This window comes from Pieris napi, chromosome 11 (genome assembly GCF_905475465.1).
Source record: "Pieris napi chromosome 11, ilPieNapi1.2, whole genome shotgun sequence".
In the NCBI taxonomy this organism is placed as follows: domain Eukaryota; kingdom Metazoa; phylum Arthropoda; class Insecta; order Lepidoptera; family Pieridae; genus Pieris; species Pieris napi.
In genome coordinates this window covers 3,028,807-3,047,764 of record NC_062244.1, presented here as the reverse complement: position 1 = coordinate 3,047,764, position 18,958 = coordinate 3,028,807, and the positions used below count along the sequence as shown (strand labels likewise).

At 36.9% G+C, this 18,958-nt stretch overlaps 1 protein-coding gene across 6 annotated transcripts; it reads left to right on the top strand.

Moving 5' to 3' along the window:
* Positions 1–1,739: 1,739 nt before the first annotated feature.
* Positions 1,740–18,862, top strand: LOC125053617 (nucleolar protein dao-5-like). 6 transcript variants are annotated; one of them, XM_047655057.1, is made up of 10 exons: positions 1,740–2,164; positions 8,786–8,893; positions 9,968–10,178; positions 10,526–10,661; positions 11,040–11,151; positions 12,898–12,999; positions 13,282–13,377; positions 13,488–13,571; positions 13,659–14,841; positions 14,975–18,862. In XM_047655057.1, the coding sequence occupies exons 1-10, from the start codon at positions 2,003–2,005 to the stop codon at positions 15,028–15,030; spliced, it is 2,250 nt and encodes a 749-aa protein (XP_047511013.1). In that variant the 5' UTR covers positions 1,740–2,002; the 3' UTR covers positions 15,031–18,862. The 6 variants fall into 6 exon arrangements, with proteins under 6 accessions (XP_047511013.1, XP_047511012.1, XP_047511010.1 ...); XM_047655056.1 differs by having other exon boundaries at positions 13,273–13,377; XM_047655054.1 differs by having other exon boundaries at positions 11,040–12,819.
* The last annotated feature ends 96 nt before the right edge of the window (positions 18,863–18,958 follow it).

Sequence of the window (18,958 nt, the reverse complement as noted above, 5' to 3'; positions counted from 1 at the left end):
TAGTTAAAAATTCACAAAAATCTACCACAACAAACGAACTTGATAATATAGACGAATGACAACATTGCCGACCTGTCAAATTTAGTTCCAAAAATCACCGCGGGACTTCTTTCATGAAAAGCACTATAGACGAAGTCAACTGACGTTTACGGTGTTGTCAGTTTTTAATGAAATAAAAATAGTGTTGTGACAAAGTAAAAACCCCTGAATTAATGATCGGTGATGGCACTAGTTGCCATCGCCGTGCTTTGTAATAAGACGTCAAAAAACTGATTGTAGTTAAATAGTACTAGTACCTAACTTATATCAGAGCACTTTTATACAATTTTGAAATAGAAATAATATTCTTTTATTGTTTGAAATGATTGACTATTCACACTCATTGTTCATTCATCTGATTGAACAAAAACTGAACGCATCACTATTACTTTAAATATGGCAACATTATTTTACAAAGTGACATTAGCTACTGTCAGTTGGCTTCGTCTAATTAAAAATACGACTATAGTAACTACTAACGCTAAAAGAATTTGTATGAAAATGGCAACTGAGTCTGACAAAGCATGAGCTGTTGCCTGTTATTCCTATATACATATTTTTTTTAATGGAATCTCGCTATTGGCCTTAAGGGCCTTTAAGCTCAGCTCGGCCTGAATGGGCGTTTATTCCACGACTAGCGCAAGGGCGTCTCCTGTGACTTGTAACCTGGAGTGTCACGAAGCACTGGAGGCCATAACTCTAACAAACAGGACCTTGCAATGGATAAAAAGACACAGTGGTTCGGCAATGATGCTGCCGACGAGCTTGCACGAAGAGGCTCCGGAATGATGCCTGCTGGCCCGTATTCGTTCCTCCCCTTGCCCTTCTCACTAGTGCGAACATGAATTCGCCAGAAATCTGCTGAACTCCAACATTACCGATGGTCGCGAAGTACGGATTGCAAACAGGCTCTGCCAGCAGTGAATCCGCAACTGACAAAGCGACTTCTAAGCTTAAATAAAACCAATCTCAAAACAATGATACAGACAATAACGGGCCATTGCCTCTTTAATAAACATCTTTTTGTCATAGGCGTGACAGACAGCTCCTTGTGCAGAAAGAATAATTTTGTCGTGATCATTAAAAAGGCTTTTTACTACTTATTAGTTATATTTGGTTTATTACATGCAATATTACTTTTACATTTCTTATACCTATTTACATTGTATATACCTATACTTATTTAATTTATATGGCTTCAGAGTTAAGTTCACTGAAGACCAATCACAATTTACGCATGGGTGAAAACAATGATAAGAAATCATTTGCGTTTCATTTCATCTAATTGCTTTCCACTATAGTTGTATTTTCTTAAGATTCTTAAGATCAAATTGTAGATCATCTTAATTTTTTATTACCTCTTATTTTTTAATAGGTATTGTTATAGTAAATATCTTTTTATTAGATATTGATTAATGTTTATTGGAATTTTAAAGGGAACATAATTTGGGTATAATGGCTTAACATATTTCTTATGTATAATATATTCAATTGTTATCATATATTATCAACAGGTTAGTGATCATAACCATATCTTTAGAAAATAAACGTCACACTTCTTTTATACGTCGCGTAATAAAAAAGATTTCAATATTTTTTCAAAATTGGTTGTACATATTAAATCTTTTATTGTCTATGGAGCATTATATATTCAGTGTTGCTGGCTGAAAAATATAATAATCAGGGTAAAGAATAAAAAAAAAGTGTTTCCTTTTTTCACCGCGTGAGGGCGCTTCAAAAGCAAAGTCATTGAAAATTTGATTCGCTTATTTTGTGGAAATGTTGATTTTATTTCACCAAAAATGAAGAAATCTCATAATAAAATTATTGGGACTGTGGGCGAACTTCGTTAAAAACTTATAACAATGATTATTTTTTAAATCGTAGGCGTTTTGGCTAAGAAAAGTGAATTCAGTGTTAAAAAGTCATAAGACTTGTGTCATCTGTCTCCTCTTCCTTCAAGATGGCTCCTTCACCGGAGTATGATAAGGAACCGAAAGCCCCTGATAAAGCTGTCGTTAACATTTCCAGTGACGATTCGAAAATTCAGTACAACCACACTAAAGAACATTCAAGTGCTTCTGAACTTCGGTCTTCAACAGCGCCTTCCAATAGTGATGTAGAGGTATGTTATAATTTTTAGTTATTATTTTGTTCCAATGGGTACGAAAAGTCTACAATTAATTATATTCAGCCACATATTGGATGCTGTGTACATAACTATCTTCCATGCTTATGCTAGAATTGAACGGTAAGTTAAGGAGTACTTATTTTCAAAGGTTTAGTGTATAGTATTATTTTTTAGACTTGATAAAATTTGTCCTTATTTTTGTATAAAGGTGTACATATTAAATTATTTTTGTATAAGGGTGTGAAGTATATAATTGTACATTTTAAGTTCGCACATACTCTATGTTTCCTAAACATCTTAAATTTCTCCAATCATAATTAAGAAACATTTTTATCACATAATAGCAATATAGATTATATATAATATAACATATATAAATTTCTGATTTATTTTACTATAGGCATTGTCTGAATGCTGGCTTCATTTTCATAAAAATGTTGTACAAAGTATATTTTTTTATTGGATAATTTTAACAATTTCTATTACTTGTAACATTTTATGATAATAATATATTGATGTTATATATATGTTTGCCACTATTGTAAAACTAAAATATAACTTAAATTGTCTCTGTAATTAAGGTATTACAAAATTAGTTCCCAAGGTGGACTTTTTTATCAGAAGAGGGAGGGCACTTAAACTCACATATACCACAACATAGTAATTGGATATTTTTATGCTGTACATTGCGTTTTATAGCCAGGCTTTAATTAGAACATTTAATTCTTAAGGGCAGAACATTTTAATTAAACAGATGACATGGGTTCCATATAGGACCCAATTTTTGTAAGTAGCATGATAAATAATATATTATTTATAAGATACAAACCATTATACTTGGACAGGATTTTACACTTAGCTTCATAGCCGAGTCTCAGACCTAAGTATGACTAATATGTAAAAACATATTGTGTTAATGAAGCCATAAAGTCATGTTAAACCTTAATTTTTTTTCCTATGTTGTTAATGATTATAATACACTATGAATTATGAAAAGTTATCTAGACTGCAAGTACTTTGAGAAGATCTGTAAACCATTATCTACATTTGAAATAGAAAATAGTTAGCTTGCCATCCTCAAACCCCCTAATGTCACATCTAGCATAACTTTTTATTGTTCATTCAATTAAAATTTAGACTATTTTCTTCTTAGCGTAAATACCAAGCTATTTTCTGAAGTATATATTTATTTTCATATATATATTCATCTTGTTATAAAATAATAAATAAGAGTGTACATACCTTACATATTTACATAGACTATCATATTATTAAAATACTATTACATTGTTGGACAAGGTGTCAGAAGACTAACTTCTCTGTAAAATGATATAACTTAAATAGGGTTTTTACAGTTTCTGACAGTACATTAAGTTTTGGTATAAATATATGTATATAGGGCATTGTTATTGTATTTAATTCCTTTAAAATCACTTATCATATTTTACACATAATTGTTACAGCTGTTCTAGAGTAAGATGTATAACTAAAAACTAATCTATCAAGCCTATGCTTTGCGGCGTTATTGAGTTTTTTTATTAAGATTTTGTATTTTCAGTACCTAGAAACATGAAGATAGGTGGAGATACATTTTGTACATTAGAGCTATTTTTGACTATTTATGTATTCAACTATGAGTATGCCCATTATGTAGTTCGAGGTTTTTCAATAATCAGTAACGCTTAAGGGTCGAAGTTTGTGACGCAATTCCCCAATGACCCTGAACACACCTCCACAATGAGACAACGCCTCCCAAAAGCGTTATATTTCATTTCACGAAAATGAGTATTAGCCTAAAAATACGTCTGTCCGATGCTGACGCTTTTATCGTACATCTCTATTATTTGTGTTTTAATGAATTTTTCAACAGAATGTGGTTTACGATTAGCAATATAGTTTGACAAGTTACGCCTTATTACTTATGTAAATATAAGAACCAGTTTTAAGGGTTTTGTATCAAATTTTATCCAAAATGCGATTGCATTAAAAGCCATAAAATATGAATAAAATAATCATTTTCGCTTTTTAAGATTTCAGTAGTTTTTTATTAATATACCACAAATTAATCTAATTGTCTAGCTAACTAATTGTTAATGTTGTGCATGATTTATTTAATCGAATGTTGTGGAGTGGAGATATTAGGTAGGTACTATAACAATTGCAAATTGTGAAAGTCCTTAAACACTTTTTGCTGCTAGTGTAAGTAGGCTAAGTGATTTTCCTTGTTTCTGATAAAAACGAGATGTACCAAGTATGAAGTACTGATCTACGTAGTTGGTCCCAAAGTTCTGTCACTAGCACATTATTTCTAAATTTCGAGCAGAATTTTATAAAAAAATTATTGCATTCTATTTTGGAATGTTTGATTATTGTTTTAAAACAAAAAACAATAACTTTCCGTAATTTTTCACGATGGAGTGGACATTGAAAGAAAACCGAATAGTTGTTATTGCGTTGCACCGCTGTGGACACTCGCCGAGTACCATTTTCAAGTTGCTCAAAAATTTGAATATAACGCTTAGGTTTGTGTACGGTACTATCGATAGGTACCTTGAAGTCTCCAGTGTTGAGGACAAGAAAAGAACTGGCTGGCCACGCTCCGCAAGAACACCAGCAGTTATCAAAGCGATCAAGACGCTGATAGTAAGAAATCCTGTCCGAAAACAGAAGTTGATGGATTTGCAGATGGGTGTCAGTAGGAAAACAGTAAAAAAGGTTTTTAATGAAGATCTTGGTCTACGAGCATACAAAAAAAGAGTGGGCACTTACTTAATGCTCGTCTAAAAGCAATAAGGCTTAAAAGATCGAAGGTGTTGTTTAAGCGGTACGCGAAAAACCGACACCGTGATATCCTCTTTACGGACGAAAAAATTTTCGATATTGAAGAGAAATACAATAAACAGAATGATACAGTGTACGCTAGGAGTTCTGAAGAAGCTGAAAATAAAGTTCCAAGGGTGCAACATGGACATCATTCATCATCAGTAATGGTCTGGTTGGGAGTGTCCTATTACGGGCTAACTGAGGTTCATTTTTGGGAAAAGGGGGTCAAAACCAGTGCTAAAGTGTACCAAGAGACGGTTTTGTATCGCCTTGTCAAAGACCTGTCCAGCACCCTATTTGCGGGACATCACTTCGTGTTCCAGCAGGACTCTGCGCCTGCATACAAAGCCAATACCACTAAAGCCTGGTTTGAGCGTCAAAACATCGACTTAATTAGACATGAGGTTTGGCCTTCCTCCAGTCCGGACCTTAATCCTTTGGACCATAAATTTTAGCAGGTCTTAGAGAGGAAGGTCTGTGCTATAACACATAAAAATTTGGAGAGTCTGAAGTCATCTTTAAAAAAATCAGTGACTGAAATCGACACGAATATGGTGCGTGCTGCGATAGACGACTGGCCGCGGCGCTTAAGGGCCTGCATTTTAAATAAGGGAGGTCATTTCGAATATTTTTATGCTTTTTGTATTCCTTAATTAATGTACTATGAATTGATATATCACTCATTACAAACTGATCAGTACTTTTGTTTTTATCATTATTTCCATTTATGACAGAACTTTGGGACCGACTACGTATATGTCTCGACAAACAATATAAACTTACTTTACCTTTAATATTACCACGATATTTCACGATAAAATACAAGATGAGATGTATGTGCAAAATCCTTGAGGACTTATTGAACGGGACCGATGGTATTAGGTTTAAACCTAACTGAACAAAAACTAAAATATTAATCCCGCGGTAATTTAATGTTTGGTTATTTAATTAGAAAAATACCAACCAGGTATGATCAAAAATAATTTTATACAAAATGTTGAAATTAAAAAAATAAACCGTTATGCAGACAATGCAGTTGGCGCTAATTACTTGACGCATACTTCCGAAAACGCTAATTAAGTTAAATTATCTACTGTTGATATAATAATAATAATTAAAGATGAAAGTTTCCAAAAGTGATACTTTTTCATTGGTCTGAATCTGGCCTTTCTAAATATGATAAATCTTGATATTTCATAAACGTTATTTGTAGTGGAACCCGTCACTAACGAACAATATTGTAACTATCTGTACTATTTTTAGATGTACTAAATATTATTTTAATCGCATTTAAAAAGTTTACTTTCCTTCGTTAGGGAGCGTTCAAGTATTACGTAACGAATTTGGAGGGGGGGGGGTCCTTTTGTAACCACATAATGGTTACTTTTAGGTCGAGTCACTGGGTGGTCACGAAACGTTTTACCACTGGGTACAGAAAAACGTTACGGCGCGTTACACGGGGGGGGGGGGGGGGCAAAAATTTCCAAAAAATGCGTGACGTAATACTTGAACGCTCCCTTAGGAGGAGGTTGCTTTATATAACAAATCGTGTTTAATTTAAAACTCTAAATATAAATCCCTTCACTAAGTAATCAAAGTGCTTAGACGAGCAGTCTAATTAGTCATGCTAATAGGTGTTTACCGAAAAGCGTAAGTGGTATGCAGTATTGAGACGGTGTTTCTCGTAAATAACGTTACATTTTGGCTCGGCTCCACCGCTTCGCTGACACACTGTCTCGGTTTCACGCTAAAGCATCTTTGGGCATGAAAAAAAACGCGATTTTACACTGACCTTTATAGCCACATTATATTTAACTGGTAGGTGCATATTTAGTTAATTATTAAACTATAACTTACCTTACTTGCAGAGTTTGTATTATGGACTACGGGTCATTCTCACGGACAGTTTCTTGATTTAGTTTATTTCTAGATATGATTTATATATCTAGTATATAAATAAATAGTAATCTATAAATATTATTTAGTGCTAATTATATGTCATTGGCAGCTTTGTATTTATCCGGATGATATTAGCTGCTAAGTAATTTTTAGAATATAAGGTTTTTATTAATCTCCACAGTTTAGTATTTAGTAGAAAAGTGTTTTGTTTTTCATCTTTCTATGACTGAATGAATGACTTTGCGGGTGATTTCATGATCGCGTCGCACGCGCAGCAACACCCACAGGAAAAGTATCTAAAATGATCTAAAGGCAATATGATGCATGTGTTAATAAATAAAATATTTTTATACATAACAAAACTTGATTTTGTAATAAAATCACGATACGTGTCGGTTTTTCTTAATTTTTTTTCATAGAATAAAATTACCAACTTTAATGATCCGTTTCTGTGTCAACTATTTTTAATACAACCTCATAATGTTATTCACTATTCGCAGAAAGGATACAATAAGACGTTCTTTTTCTAAATTAATTCATGATTTCAGATTCATGTTCTAAATTTGTAGGGTTATTGCTTTTTAAATATTCGTATACGCGAAACGACAAGAAAATGATATGCTTACCCTTCACAATTTTCTTCATAACGAAGATAATGTTACATTTGATGGGTCAGATTTCTTGTGATGATAATTATATTGAAAATTATAAACATTGTTATTTCCTACGTTTACAATACTAAGAAATTTAATATCTATGAGACAACAGTTACGCTACCGTTCTCGCGTCAAATTTTGTGGTTTTGTGGATTTGATGTGATTTCAGTAAGTATTTTATGATTACTTTTGAAATTTAAAAAATGGAATAGTTTGCATCAGATTGTTTTTATTCATTTAACCGTTACTAATGTTTGTCATTAAGCATTATTAAGTAAAAATTTGAAAACGAAATAATAGATAATTAGTAGAAAGCACACCAATTTGTTAACGCAGCTAAATATTACCGAGAAATAAACGAATCACTAAAAATGCTCCTCAGTGTACAGTAGCCTTGGAGCTAATGATTCAGCGACCAATAGACCGAAACAATGTTACGAAATTTATTACGTGATCCGCAAACATTGACTTGTTGTTCTGATAACTATCTGTACCTAATCTAAAACTTCTGGCCTAGTTATACGGTAATTTACTACGTTTCATGGACGACTTCCAGCGTCGGTGACTTATAATTATGATAGGCGTTGTACAATATTATTAACACTCGGGTTTGTTCCGTGGATAGTACGGTGTTTCTTTCAATGAACGATACGTCAGATTACATAGAAACAAAAACAAATTTGTTGTAGAACAGAATATTGTCTGTTAACCGTCAGCGAAGTAAATAACAAAGGCGTGACGCCACGGTGTTTCACATTTAGCGTTCTCGAAATTTAAAATGACCATGACCGTGTTGCTTATGATAAGGTTACAGTTGTTCATTATTATTGTTGTGATAACGTACGCCGATATTAGGCGCTGCCATTACAGATACTGTTGCTAGTTGACGTAAATTGGAATTTAAGCTAAAATTCAATTCACAGTTTATACCCCGGGGTTCAATTAGGTATTCCGTAGATAGCTTTGCGTGTTTTGAATGTATGAACATAATTTCCAATCACGCATGGATCGTGTTTGAATAACTATTTTTTATTAGAAATTTTATGCTTAGTTATATGCTTTTTATATCTTCACGCTGGAGCAGTTAAAGCTAAAATGTTAACATTATCGCAAAACTTTTCATATCTGATACTCATTTGGATTATTCGATAAGATATCGACTGAAATTCGACTGTTATAAATTATTGGTATTATAATTTAGTGGCAATTTAGTGAAAGTGGAATGTGATTTTTTCAGAATAAAATCGTGGAGAGCCTAGACGACGGACAGTTGCGAGCACTTCTGGATGAAGCGATCACCTACAAGTGTCCCAAAGACCGAGAGGGAAAGAGCAGTCTCTTCAAGGTATTGTTATACGAGTAATTTTGGGTCCTTTTGACAGTTGTTTGTTTCGTGTTTGAAGTTGTTCTCGAATATACAAAAAAGGTTAGGTTTTAATACAATGCTATTTCCTGATATTTATTTCAAGTACATGAACGTTTACGAATCTTCGTGCTGAATAAAAAATGCACCGTTGGAATGACCTAACGTCACGGTTAAAGAAAGTCTGATATTTCGTTGAGTTGAGTTTCGCGTCGCATTTATCAAGAATAAGCTAAATATCTTAACTTCGAGGTTCCATTTAATACATCATTCGAGCGAATATCTACTAGTTTTCTGTCTATTTTTGAAATATTATATGGATATGATTATGCCCAAACTAATCTAGATTGATTTAGGGAAACACATTTTTTATGGCAATAACTAAATATAACCGTATCATATTATATATCAAGGAATTTAAATTAAAACTCGACTAAAACTACACTTTTTAAGAAAAAACGAAAATGATTATTTTAATAAAACTCGTGAGATTTATATTATACAATTTAATGATGTTATAATGTAGTTTAATAATGTGATGACGTTGTAATAAAATTATGTATTAATTAATTGTCATCATTAAATTTAATACGTAATTCAAAATTTTACCAAATTATCTAAGACAAATTTGCACGCCATTGTGACTGGCAGAATATGCGAACAAACTCATATAGTACCATAGGTACCATTAACTATGGTAACTACACCATAGTCGTGTAAATAATAGAAATTTATTATTATTAAACTATTATATACTTTATTAAGCTTCGTCATTGACTTCCAATATTGCTGAAATAGTCGCAAATACTGGGAAATATTTAACGGGAGGGTAGTCAATAAATATTGAAACAAAATTAAAGCCTTTAGGATTGTAGTGTTTTTGTTGGATTGTATTACCAATTAATTGAGAGCTATATCCACTGGCCGACAACAAATTATATCTAATTAACAGGAATTAATTATTTCATTTCATCAGTCTGTAGTTTCAGGATTAATTGGATTTTATTAACTTTTGACTTAGATTCAAGTCTTTAATAGAAGTATATGCTTCGTCAGGAGTTGCTGGAGGAAGTGGAACAAGACGAGGAAGCGTGTGAGGCGGCGGCTCGAGCGGGGCGTGCGGGGAGGCGCGACCATCACTCAAGTCTGCAAGACCTGGTGGCTGCCATGGCAGCGGAACCCGCGCCTCGGCGCAGACACCATCACTCGCACAACGTGTCGGCTAGGACCCACCACGGAGGGAGTTTGCCCTCCGGTGTAGATAGATGTAAAGAAAACTAAATTTGTTTTCCAAATTTTAAAGCAGGCGTTTTTTGGTCAAATTAAGAGCCGGTTCCAAAAAATATATATATTTACTTTCAGGAATATCATAATTTTTGTTATAATCTAAATATAATAGTATAACAAAAATGGCTTAGCTCAACATGAATGCAGTTTATAGTATAGTGTAAAACGAATGTTTATTACAGTAATGAACAATCTTGTAATAGTAATTACTTTTAAATAAAAACAAACGTTAGATATTGATTGACTAATCCTAAACGATTCGCTTACACTGATTGCTGTTTTGTTCCTTAATATATGGAGGTGTCACGTTAAATATGTGTATTTCAGCCTTCCTCTTTAGCGAAGAGCCGACCCGTGGGGCCTACGTGGCCACAGTGCGATGTGTCAACCCTCCACCTCTCGCCGAACGCCGCGTGTCCGCCAGTGATGCCAACGGACCCGGTGATATCGAACTTGTAACCAGGTAATCACTAAAAAAATTTATTCAGCCTAAGCATTTTTACGGTCAGTTCAATGCAATAAACTGTCCTTTGATGACGTTAACGTGTTTCCGAACTACCTTTGTAACAAGGTCAAATAAATTTGTTTATACTTCTTATCAATTATCGCATGTATAAGCGCTAGAACTCCCGTGATGCTAATGCGCTCCATGCAATATTTAATAGTACGAAAGTCAAACTTATATCTTCCATAGTCCCAACTAGAATTTTTTTATTTTTTATTTATTTAATATACTGAATAAAATGCAAAGCAAGTCAAAGCCATAAAATCGTAGTAAAGTTAAATACTAAGACACGTCCTCCGTCCCCGGTCCGTGCGTAATGATGGCGTTTGTCCCCAGGCGGAGTAAGCCAATGTTCCCGATGACGTACACGGCGCGCGCTACCTTGGAGATCGGCAGTGGCAGCGTGGGTACGGGCCGCGCGGTCACCACCACCACTGCCTCCAACCAGGTGCGTACCACCACTCCCCGCAGTAACCGCGACCTTCCTACAGCTGGCCCGCCCCAGAGGCGTCTCGACACTCCGGCCCTCTACGACCCCTATGCAGGCCAAAATAAACTCATGAAGGCTCTCTGCGTCCGCGAGGAATCCCCCTGCGACAGTGGTGGTAACGTACGGAAAGAGGCACCCGGTGGAAAGGAACCGCGCGGCTCCGACGCTAAAGAGACGGAAACCGTCGACGTAGAGTGGAATCGCAGAGTGGATATGTGGTACGAAAGCTTGAAACGCTACACGCCACCACTCGATTACCTCGGCGTTCAGCTGGATGAAAATGAGTCAAAGGATCGTAGCGCTAAATTAAAGGCTGTTGATAGTGATAATAAAAATATAAATAATGTTAACGAAAATAATAGTCCTAATGTTGATAAAAGTTTTAAGGACACATCGAGGAACAAGCTGGATAGTAGAGACAGGGTTTTACATTTAAGTGATTGCGAAGAAAGTGATATTAGCCTAAGAAGACTTCAGAAGGTGGGCAGTGGTTTAGTTACACCAAATTTATCAAAGATAATAAATCCAAGAAATATTAGAAATATGACAATACAAAATGCCGATTCTTTTGAAGATCTGAATGAAGATTGTGATGCTAAGGATAATATAGTTTTAAAAAGTTCTTCTACAAAAAAATCGAAAAAGAGATGTCAAGTCAAAGATAAAAAAAATAAAAGTGATGAATCACCAATTATTCAAACCACAAAAGTTTGTTTAGAACCAATCAAAAAAAATGATACTTTAACAAGCAACATTTCTACATGTACGCCTTCACAAAAGAAAAAAGGTAATTCAGAAAAGGGAAAAGATCAAGAGAAAGAAATGAAAAATAAAGTATTAGACGAAAGTAGTTCCTGTACTTTGAATAATGATTTAAAAGAATTAGAATTTTTGAAGATAAATAAAACAGACACAAATTTGGAGAGTGGCAAAATTAAACCTGCGAATGCCTGCGAAAATAGGTCTTGCTCAGAAGAGCGTTCGGAAGAAGTGCATCAATTGGTGGCAAATGAATATGAAAAAGAAAGTAACATCAATTTGGCGTCTTCTGAAGATAATTTTGAGCCAATTTCCAAAGAAAATACACATAGCGCATCTCAAGAACACCAGGATTTCGAAAACAAATTCATTGATTCTAATATATCAGGAAACAGTCCTAGTAAATCGAGTTCTGATGAAGTTATCACATCAATCACCGAACAAAAATTGGTTGACAGCGCAGAAAACAAATTAGGGCACGATATATTATATCAATTAAGGAAAAAATATGGAATATCAGAAACAAAAACTGCGCCCGACGCAGCAGATAAACATGACAAAATATTCTCGAAAAACGACGACAACAAACCATTTGATTTCGCCGATTCCTGTATCTTTCTAAGCATCCGCGAGAGCCTACTCAAATCGAGATACTTTATAAATCATCCAGCTAATAAAATCACCGAAGGCGACAATGCCAAAGAAACCTCTGTCGAAAAAAAATCTAAAAAGAAAAATAAACAGAAAGATAAAGAAAACCCGGGGCCCGATAAGAACAATGCCTCTAAAAAGAACGCTTTAAAATACCTTCTTTATAGTGATTGCACAACTAATAAGGCCAAAGAAAAATCTGCAATCGCTAATAAGGTAGGAATATGAATTTGATCATGTACGAAAATTTCCAAAGAAAATGTTTTATTAAAGATATTTCTTGTGGTTTTGCAGATCGATTCCGCTATTCCATTCAGTTGCATCACAACACCAGAGGTTGTGGCCAGTTGCAACACGACGTCTACTACGCAGTCTACGGTCGTCGTGGATCCAAAGGTATTGACATTTTTCTTAAGCTCGGCGCATTTAACATTTTGCTCTGTATCTCACACCATTTGACATTACGTTTCTATTACTGTGTTAGTTGTGTTCGTTTATCAAATCCTAAATTTAAAACAATTATTTATATTCCGATATCTTTTGCGTGAATTATAGAATACCAAGTGTGGTAAAAACGAAGTTCGTTCGTCGTGGTTCGTCTACGACCATTACGACATTTGAATAGGGAACGTGTGTGAGTGTGCTAGGTTTAAGTGATATGATGTACAGCCACTGCAGTTGGAGTCGTGCTACAACGCCGTGGCCAGCCTCACGGGCAGCCCCCCGGCCCCCGCCGCCGACGCCACTTCCGCCTCCGCGCCCCACGCCCTGCAGGTAATAATCCATCGGCCCTCGCATTAAGCGTCATAAATGGTGTGAGGTACGGGTATCGTTTCGCGCATTACTCGATGCGGCGCCATATTTAACGTGTCCGTTTGGCTCAGTTGTCTCGCAACGTGCTTCCGACGAGCTCCCTCGGCGGCCTGCTCCTCGCCTCCGAATCCTGCCCCTCCGCCGACGAGAACAAGGTACGTTGAACCTACGAGTAGAACATCTTCAGAGATCTGCACCCTTCTAAGTTTTACCTTTCTCTATTCGAGTGCCTTCGTTTACAGAAGTCTCTAGACGAAAATGGAAATGCTGTCCACGGATTCAGTTCGCCCGCCTCGGGATCCAGTCAACAGAAGAAGCCGAGGCGGAAAAAGTCATCGAAAAACGAGACCGTGATCAAGTCGCACCAGATAGACGGCTACCAGGGCAACAAAGACCTCAACGAGGTGTTGCGATTCATCGAGTCGAACGCGGACGGCGCGCGAGGCTCCAAAGCGCGCGCCAAGCACAAGGACGACTCCGACGACAAAGGCAAGAAGAGATGCGCCGACCGTCGCAAGGACAAAGAGAGCAAGGTGAAGCGTGCCTCCTCGCTCGAGGAGCGCTCGCGCACCAAGCTCGAGGACCTCACCGACAAGCCCTCCGCGCACCGCCGACCCGCCGCGCCCCCCGCCAAGCCCGAACGCCGCTCGTGGGGCGACGACGCCCGCGCCGCGCTGCTGCTGCCCGACGACGCCGAGCTGACCGACTTTCAGACGGTCACCAAGCGCCGCAAGCCGCGACGCCGGCCCGACGACGCCGAGCCGGCCCGGCCTCCGCCCTCGCCGGAGCCCCGCGCCTCGCCGTCCGAGCGCAGCAACGACTCGAACGACGATTTCGACTCGGCGCACTCGCCGCCGCCCGCGCCCGTCCCGGCGCCACCTCCGCCGCCGCCGCCGCCCGCCCTGCCGCCGCCGCACCCGCCCGCCTCGTACGCGGACATCGCGCGCACCCGCAACAACATTCCCGATCTCATCGAGTCGTGCAACTTCTACGCCGAGGGCGACGAGCCGAAGGAGCAGCCGGCTCCCGACCGGAAGGCCGCCGCCCCCGCCGGCGAGGCCATGGAGGGCTACCCGGCGCTGGCGGTGCGGCGGCCCCGCGACAAGGCCGGCGGGGGCGCGACGAGGCCCCAGCGCAAGGAGCGGGGCGAAGCGCGAGCGGCGGAGCCGGCGCCGGACGTGGTGGCGGATCGTCGGCCGCCCGTCATCTTGTTGGCGGCGGCGGCCAGGGCCCACGGCGACATGGAGGGCATCACGTTCGGTTTTGACGTCAACGAGCAGCTGCTGAGCGGCGGAAGGCGCGCACGTTGCGACCTGCTCGAGGGCGTGCCGGTGCGGGCGGGCTGCGCGGCTTTGCGCTACGTGCCGCCCGCGCCGCTGCCGCACGCCACGCACACGCACCAGATCGTCGACTACGTCGGCACGGGTAAGCCGATACATACAATTGATTTTCTTTGGGTATCTACTGTAGCATAAAATTATTGTATGCACAAGTATTATCGTAATTTTCTATCCAAATATCTTCAGATGGTTCAAGAGCCTTAAATATTTTTTTTCAGCCTGGGAGGACATAATCCGTTGCAGTAACGGCAAAGTGCGGTATTTCAGCGAATAGAAGCTCCCGTACAGACGCTGCGTTAGCCCTCGAATATCGCGTGTGAGTGGTCCATATACGAGACTTGCGTCGCTCTGCGTACATTTGCTTGTAAATATGTGCATAAGTGAGCTATTTAATGTCATGAACCGCATTTGGTGTCATTTCTTGGTGTAGTGTTGTCGAGGTGTATTTTCGTGTTATGCTGTTGTGTCACGACTTTCAGTACTTTCCAGTCGCCCAGGCCGCGGCGACTCACTTCCAAAGATAGAACTCTACACTTGTACGCGGTATGGTTTCTTCAATTCATCACTGAAGGTCTGAATGACGTCACTAGTTAACCTAGTCATTCTTGTTAACGTATGAACTCTGGCGTGTCGTGATACAACAAGTTAGCTTAAGATGTGATTAAATTTCGTTTTACCGAATGGCGTGATTCGGTCTTCGTTTTTGTTATATAATCACAATTATGCGATTAATTCTCTCTATTATAACTAGATACTGATATCCTAATTTGTTATGTATTTTTTAAGTTATACTTTTACACAGAATTTGGTTTATTGTTTGAGCTTGATTGTACTGAATGGTGCCAGTACGATTCCGCCGAAGGTCGGTAATAGATGTTATTATCGTCGTAAGAGATTCATAATTAACAGGATTTATTTCATCGGCTATTTACACGTAACCCTTAATTTGCTTCAACATACTTTACTAACTTTGTGAGATCATTGTCGTACAGGCACCGTGTGTATATTTTAAATTTTAAGAATACATTTATTTTTTAATAGAGAAATATAGTCTATACTTCGTTGATATAAATTATACAGATAACAAAATAATTCTTTTATATTTTGAAAGAATGGGGGATATAGCAACTTACAACTGTATCCTATTATTCTTAGTTCTTCTACTTAACGGTTATTTAAAATGGCCACAAACTCGATATGTGTACGTCCGAAGTGCGTACCAACGTATTTACCAACATTCGTTAATACTAAAGTATTCCTGCGTCTCTTTTCATCGCAGCCTATACACAATTAGTGATGTAAACGTACACGTAATGGTACCTTTGGCCGTTTAAATTCCCTGAAAAGTAAGCAAAAAGAGGTAAACATTTTTGGGCAATTCAATTTATTATTTATGACTAAAGCATAAAGTGCCCCAAGAAGAAAGGTTTCAGCAATTTTTTTAAACATGGCTAAATTTAAACATTACAAAGCTTAGTACTGCGAATATCCCCCATTTTTTTAAGCATGAATGGTAGGATTCACGATTTTTGTTATCCTATAAATCTATCAATCTCCTGGAGTTTTTAATCGTTCCCATAAGATTCTTTTTACAATAAAGAATACCAGAGGTTGATAACATACCTCAGAAATCGTGTCGATACCTCATATAATATCTATATCATTCGAATTTTGCCCTCATTTTTAAACTAAATATAAACCACGATAATAAAAAAATTTCGTTATCAAAGCTAGTCGAATGTTCTCCTAAATTCGAATCCTTTTCAATATCGCTATAGTCTTAGTGTATGTTAGTATAAATCGTGTTAATATGTCATAACATAAATTATTAAAATAAGTATATAAATGTGAAATTATGTAAATAAAGTTCAGTCATTAAGAAAACATTACTCGATTGGTGTGTTTCGTGTGTTTCTAAAGTATTCACTTTTCTACAAAAAATGTCTTATCACCAATACTTTGCTTTTCGAAACTGCATTTATAACATGTAGGTCGTCTGGTTGCTATATTTTTAATCTAGGTGTATCGTAGGCCGATTCATATGTAATCAGAAAATAGTTACCAGATAAGCGGCACATTTAGCTGATGAAAAATACACCGCTGACATGGACTTAAGGCAAATTCGGAGACAAGCGCGACTGGTATGTCAAAATCGAAAATATTTTTGACGTATAGTAGTCAGACCAAGCGCTACTCTTAAACTCCCCTCGAGTATTGAGTAGTTTTCAGTTGTTTTAATAATTAAATTAGCTTAAGACTTGGAAACCTGACTGAAATCCTATTTATTTGAGAGGCAAAATTGACCCAAACAGGCTTAACCGCTTTCGAGTCAACGATTGAAGCTCTTGTTTTCTATTTTTATTTAACAATTTAATTAGAAATGAGCTGCTAACGTCGGTAATTCACACTGCTGGCAGTTGTGGCAATGAAAATCAGAAAATATTGTGACGAATTAACCTACGCACTGATGTAATAAGAAGTAAAAACACGAGTGTTTTTACTCGGTTATTTGAAAAAAAAATAGTAAGATTTACAGTCGAGGCTAAGCGCTAAGTATGACTCCCGAGTGTCAGAAACATTGGATATTGACATATTTAGCCGTAAGTCGCGACTCTAAATCTTACCTTTAAACGGCCCCCCTTAATTTACGTTTTAGAAACCGTTCACCGTTTGAAACGCATTTTACTGCCCGGAATGTCTGAGATTTTAATTCAATATAAGATTTTTGATGCGTCGTGGTAACTTGTGTTATTGCCTCCTGTATTGTGTGAAAATGTAAAATAAGTTACCGATATTATTGATGTACTTTTAAAGGTTGGATTCGTGATCTTGCTGTAGAACATTGTGTACATATTTCCATCGTTAAATTATTAAAGCACTTATTTAAAAATGCTGATGACAATGTCCAGCAATTGTACGACCCGTTTACTCTAAGCGTAAAATACAGAGTTGAGACTTAAGAACTGTGACTTCCGTATCTCAAAATATACAAGGTTTTTGACGTACGAGAGTCATACTTAGCGCTTAGTATTGACTTTGAATCTTACCCTTAAATCGGCTTTGTAACCGAGTAAAAGAAAACGGGTCATTTAGTCGGTCAACTTAAGACTTAACCTAAGAACTACAAAGCTTTGACTTCTTCATGTAGCTGTCGCTTCGTAAAGTGTAGTTTCATTTCATACTTTGCTGTGTTTCGTGTTGAGGTTTTTATCAATTACCTTGACAAATGCTCATATCAAAGGTGTAGAAATATTATTTATTATTTCTTTCCCTTGTAAAATATGTAAATAGATTTGCAAAACTAATTTTTATCAACGTTATTATTTACTTTAGAAAACTGAGCGAATTTAGTGAGAGCTATATTTTTAACGTTTCGGCCATGCTAATTTCTTTTGGAGTTTATTTAAAAAAATCATAAAATCTGGTGTTACAATATGTACTTAAAATTAAAAACAGTGGTTTAGGATTTAGAACAAATTTAGCTCTTCGCTATTTTACGTCTTAACAAAAAGCCTTAATTTAACTGCATACTTTACGAAAGGTCTTCGATAGGTTAAATTATTTAACAATAAAGCGCGCTCAGGTAGTTTAATTCGGTTTGTAAAAAAGATGTCGCTTTCCAAATATTGGCGCTATCGGCGAAGTGTATATTACGAGATATTAACTATTTCTATTATCTAAATGTCTGTAGCCTAACCCGACCAGTTATGTCGATATGGATGTTGACAAATAAGGGGAAATCTATATTTCTTTCACCTACTTGGCCGAAAAGTTTATATATTCAAATCGACATTATTGAATGAGGCAACAGATGCTATTTTATATTTTAATTGTAGAGAAAAGTAAACCGCTTTATGTATCGAACTCGCGATCCTATATTTTTACTCTGTTTCTTAGTTAAATAAAATACCGCCAATGATTGTCGTAGTAAATTACCATAGTTATAATACTATCCTCTAGATTTATTTTTCGGACAGAGTAAAAGTGTAGACGTTTTGAACTGTAAATTATTTTGTTTATAAGCAACACTGTAACCAACTACAATTTACAGTTATGTACTTTTTCACTGTTTCCGTTTTCTTAATAAAAATGTTGAAATGATTAAATATTTATTTTATTTTATAAACCTGTAATGAGTTACTAATAGTTACTAATTTGATAATAAAACAGGTACCTAATTTATACATATGCTGCTGGTGCCT